Source organism: Sinocyclocheilus rhinocerous, unplaced genomic scaffold (genome assembly GCF_001515625.1).
Source record: "Sinocyclocheilus rhinocerous isolate Xijiao unplaced genomic scaffold, SAMN03320098_v1.1 scaffold1488, whole genome shotgun sequence".
NCBI lineage: Eukaryota > Metazoa > Chordata > Actinopteri > Cypriniformes > Cyprinidae > Sinocyclocheilus > Sinocyclocheilus rhinocerous.
The window spans coordinates 187,297-188,490 of record NW_015633542.1 but is presented as its reverse complement, the minus strand read 5'-3'; the positions used below and the strand labels follow the sequence as shown (position 1 = coordinate 188,490).

At 43.6% G+C, this 1,194-nt stretch overlaps 1 protein-coding gene across 1 annotated transcript in view; it reads right to left on the bottom strand.

Moving 5' to 3' along the window:
• Positions 1-34: 34 nt before the first annotated feature.
• LOC107744390 (protein CBFA2T2-like) overlaps positions 35-1,194 on the bottom strand; it is a 45,806-nt gene continuing 44,646 nt past the window's right edge. Inside the window, exon 12 of the mRNA XM_016558016.1 lies at positions 35-903. Coding sequence (XP_016413502.1) covers positions 640-903 — 264 coding nt within the window. The 3' untranslated portion in view covers positions 35-639. The remainder of the gene's footprint in view (positions 904-1,194) is intronic.

The window sequence follows — 1,194 nt, the reverse complement described above, 5'->3', positions numbered from 1 at the left end:
AACATTCTTAAAAAAAAAAAAAATAAATCAGCAGGTGGTGTACTGAACGAAACGAAGGTAGCTGAAGACGTCAACGTGGAAATCAAAGAAAAGGAACCGCCTCGACTCTACAAGTGGAACAAAAATAAAAGTATATACATATAACATCCTCCTGAGATCGCAGAGCTTTGCATGTGGATACAAACAGACCAGCTCAAGACCTGGTTTGGTGGATTAATCTGTACCAGAAGCTGATGATCGTACATCTGGACCCTGATCAAAACTGGTCCCTTCAGACCAGGGTTTGTTTTCCACGGTTAACACACACACACATTCTCTATGGCAACTCTGATAACACTGTCAGATAATAATGAACAGGTCACAGCATTGACAGCTTTGGTGAATCCATCACTTTTATATTGCTCTGATATTGTATTTACAGACACAATCACACACACACAAACAAACAAACGCTCACGAAACACTGACAACAGTTTGTGCGGGTAAAACAGATCACATTTGCACCAAAAAAGCAAGCTGAGTCACGCAGAGCGGTGCCAAAAACACGTCCTCCTGTCCATGAACTGGAAAAGTGTGTGTGACTGTCCAGCTTCTGTCACATCCAGCAGTTAAACTCCTCTTTCATTGAGTCCTTGGCTCTCAGTGTCCGCTGGTGTCTGGCGTGGAGGAGGACGCTGGTGTGGATGCTCTGGAGGTTTTCTCCAGGCCTGGACTCGGGACCGGGCCGCTCTCCGGAGCTTTGGCCAGGACGCGTGGCATGGATTTGGGCTGCGCCTGGAGCCCCGGGCTGCAGATGAGATGGTGTCGCTCCCAGTCCTTGTGCTGACAGAAGGAGCCGCAGTAACGCGCCGCATTACAGCCGCTGCACGTCTCGCTCGCCTTCCGACCGCAGTTCCAGCAGCACTGAGAACCAGAGAGAACATTGCAGCTTACAGCATTAGAAATATATAAACATTACACGTTTAAACATAATATTAAACAAATGCGTCTAGAAATATCTTTAATCAGCAAAGACACATTAAACGTGACATTAAAACTGACCTATAAATATATGTGTGTGTGTGTATAAATATTTGAAATGAAAATGATTGAAATAATTTAATGAATATAAAATTAATATGTGACCCTGGACCAGTCATAAGGGTCAATTTTTTGAAATTGAGATTTATACATCATCTGAAAGCTGAATAAATA